The following is a 3,018-nucleotide window of genomic DNA, read 5'->3' on the forward strand; positions in this document are numbered from 1 at the left end:
TTTTTTTGTCGGATGAATGGTGTTCATATTTGTCACATGTTGTGCAGAAGTTTGAGAGCATTGCAGACTTTAGAGATAAACTGAGGAAGTTTGCTGTTCAAAGTGGTTTCCATTATGTGCTATCTAGGAATGATTCAATTTACGTTAATGCTGTTTGTGCAAATCGTGATGTTGACCACTGTGGCTGGGAAGTACTTGGATCTGTTGCTTCTATTAATCAGTGCTTTTACATAACGCGGTTTAATAATGTTCATACATGCAGAGGTATGATAAGGAATCGTTCTCATCGGCAATTAGGGTCTAAAATTGTTAGGACCTGCATTGAGTCTACTGTTTGTCTGAATCTTGGTTTGAAGCCCCGTGAGATCATGAGCAATTTCAAGTCCACTTATGGTTATGAAATTAGTTATAAGGTTGCTTTAAGAGCAAAAAAAAGGTGTGGAAAAGATGTATGGCTCGGAATGTGATTCTTTTTCTATGTTAAGCTGGTTTAGGGAAGCTGTGTTGGAGAGACTAATCCGGGTTCTTCAATTGTTCTTGAAGTTGATGAGAGTACCGAGAGGTTTAAAAGGGTTTTTGTAGCTTATGCCGGCCAAATTCAGGGTTTCAAGTTCAGCCTACCTGTTTTATATGTTGATGGTGCCTTTGGAAAGAGCAAATACAAGGGGCAGATTCTTGCTGCAACTGGAAGAAATGGAAACAAAGGCACCTCCTGTTATTTTACTACCCCTAGTAATTGTTAGTAATTTTTTCATGTTTTTAGTTGTACATGTTATGTTTTTTGGAGCGGAACGCTCCCGTTAGCGGTGCAGCGGCACGCTGCTTTTTATGTTTCTTTTCTTTTGTTAGCCTTTCGTTTTGGAGCTGAACGCTAGCCCTAGTAATTTTGAAAATCTTCATGCTTCTGATATTTTTTTTTTGTTAGTTCTTTAGTTTTGGAAAGGAACGCTCCCATTAGCTGTGCAGAAACACATTTTAATGTGTATTACGGCCTTTGGGGATATTGTTTTGCAAGTTTACTACACCCAGTAGAAGATTACTAGGGTAGTAATCTCTATTTTAAACGATACTACCCCAGTAAACTTTATTATTTCGCATCTAAGTTGTATTTTTCACTGTTTTAATGTGTATAATAACCTTTGGAGATACTGTTTTGCAGGTTTACTACCCCAGTAGAAGCTTACTGGGGGTAGTCAATTGTATTTTTTTGCCTCTGTATATTTTACTACCCCCCAGTAATTTTTGAAATCTTCATTCTTCTGATTCGAATATGTTTTCTTATAGTTTTATGGTTTGTTAGACTTTCATTTTGGAGCGGAACGCTCCCGTTAGCGGTGCAGCGGCACGCTGCTGTTTATTTTACTGCCCCTAGTAATTGTTTGTTTATTTTTTTATTGTGCAGGTTTCTTCCCTTTAGCCTTGTGTTTTTGTGATTCAGAGACTGAAGAAAACTGGTTGTTTTTCTTCAAGAACTTGAAGGCTTTGTTGGAACCGCAAGGAAGGATTATCACATTCATTAGTGATCGTGGTGTTGGTTTGTTGAAGGCATTTGATCTCATTTTTCCTGGTAATCCTCATCTTTACTGTTATCATCATTTGCAATACAACCTTAGTCGAAAGGAGGGGAAATTGTTGTTGCTGATGTGTTACAAAAATTCTTTAAAGTGGCTTATGCATCGACTGAGAAGTCTTTCTACTTTCATTTAAAAAATTTGAGAGATGAGGGTGGTGCTGCTACTATTGATGAATTCATAAGGGAGATTCCATTGGAACATTGGTGCCGTGTTTTTTTTAAAGGTTGTCGGTATGGGATTATGGCAAATGGTATTGCTGAATCCTTTAATAACTGGATTGTTGCTGAGCATTCACTACCCCCTTTCGCTATGTTAGATCAAACAAGAATGAAAGAAATGAAGATGATGTCAGAAAGGAGTGTTGAGTCGAAATCTTGGACTACCAAGCTTACTCCTAAAATGGAGAAGAGGCTGAAAGAGCAGCTTGATAGGTCTCGTGTGTTCAGGGTGATTGCTTCCCATAAAAATGTTTATGAGGTTAGGAATGATAAGTACTCCTATTCAGTGGACCTCTCTACTCGTACTTGTTCATGTGTGAAGTGGCAGATTAATTGCTTCCCATGCGCTCATGCACTTGCTGCTATACATGGTGTAAGACTTGATGTGTATGATTTCATTGATCCTTATTTTACTACTGAATACTATAGGATGTGTTATAGCTTTCCTATTGCATCTCTGAGTAACGTGGATGCCTCTTGTTCTTCCACTGAGGACTTTATACTACCTCCTGTTACAAAGAGGCCGGCTGGGAGGCCTAAATCAAAGAGGATAGCATCTGCTGGTGAGAAGAAGCTGATTCGATGCGGTCGTTGTAATAAGATGGGCCATCATAACAAGAAGAGATGTACGGAACCTTTGAACATGTTGCTGTAGTTTCTTGTACATCCTTCTGGTTGTTAGTGGATGTTTGGAATTTTTTGTTTTTTAGATGTTTTTTGAACTATATTCAGATTTCTCTCTATTGTAAGGATTTTGATTGAAGATTTTTGTGATGTTCATTATTGTGGAATTCTCTTGACAATATTATTATGTTCATCTGTCCCAAGCATTAAAGTTCTAAGGGTCAATAACTTTACACAGGATCTTTTTATTTATTTTTTTTTTTTTCTGTTCTTCCCTCCTAAGTAATAAACTTTACTGGGGTTAGTAATGTTTCCAAGTCGTCAGATTTACTTGTTCTACAGCCTAACACATACTTTACTAGAGGTAGTAAAGTTTCCAGAACCTTAGTTTTTGTTGTTCTGCACCCTAACACATACTTTACTAGGGGTAGTAAAGTTTCCAGAACTTCAGTTTTTGTTGTTCTGCACCCTAGAACATACTTTCCTTGGGGTCGTAATGTTTCCAGAGTATCAGATTTTGTTGTTCTGCACCCTAACACATACTTTACTAGGAGTAGTAATGTTTCCAGAGCATAAAAAACACAACTAAGGGGGTAGTAATG

At 37.7% G+C, this 3,018-nt stretch overlaps 1 protein-coding gene across 1 annotated transcript in view; it reads left to right on the plus strand.

Annotated features, from left to right (window-relative positions):
* The first annotated feature begins 1,814 nt into the window (after positions 1-1,814).
* LOC101301130 overlaps positions 1,815-3,018 on the plus strand; it is a 16,555-nt gene continuing 15,351 nt past the window's right edge. Inside the window, exon 1 of the mRNA XM_004306240.1 lies at positions 1,815-2,418. Within this exon, the coding sequence (XP_004306288.1) occupies positions 1,815-2,418 (604 nt within the window). The remainder of the gene's footprint in view (positions 2,419-3,018) is intronic.

This window comes from Fragaria vesca, linkage group LG6, assembly GCF_000184155.1.
Source record: "Fragaria vesca subsp. vesca linkage group LG6, FraVesHawaii_1.0, whole genome shotgun sequence".
NCBI lineage: Eukaryota > Viridiplantae > Streptophyta > Magnoliopsida > Rosales > Rosaceae > Fragaria > Fragaria vesca.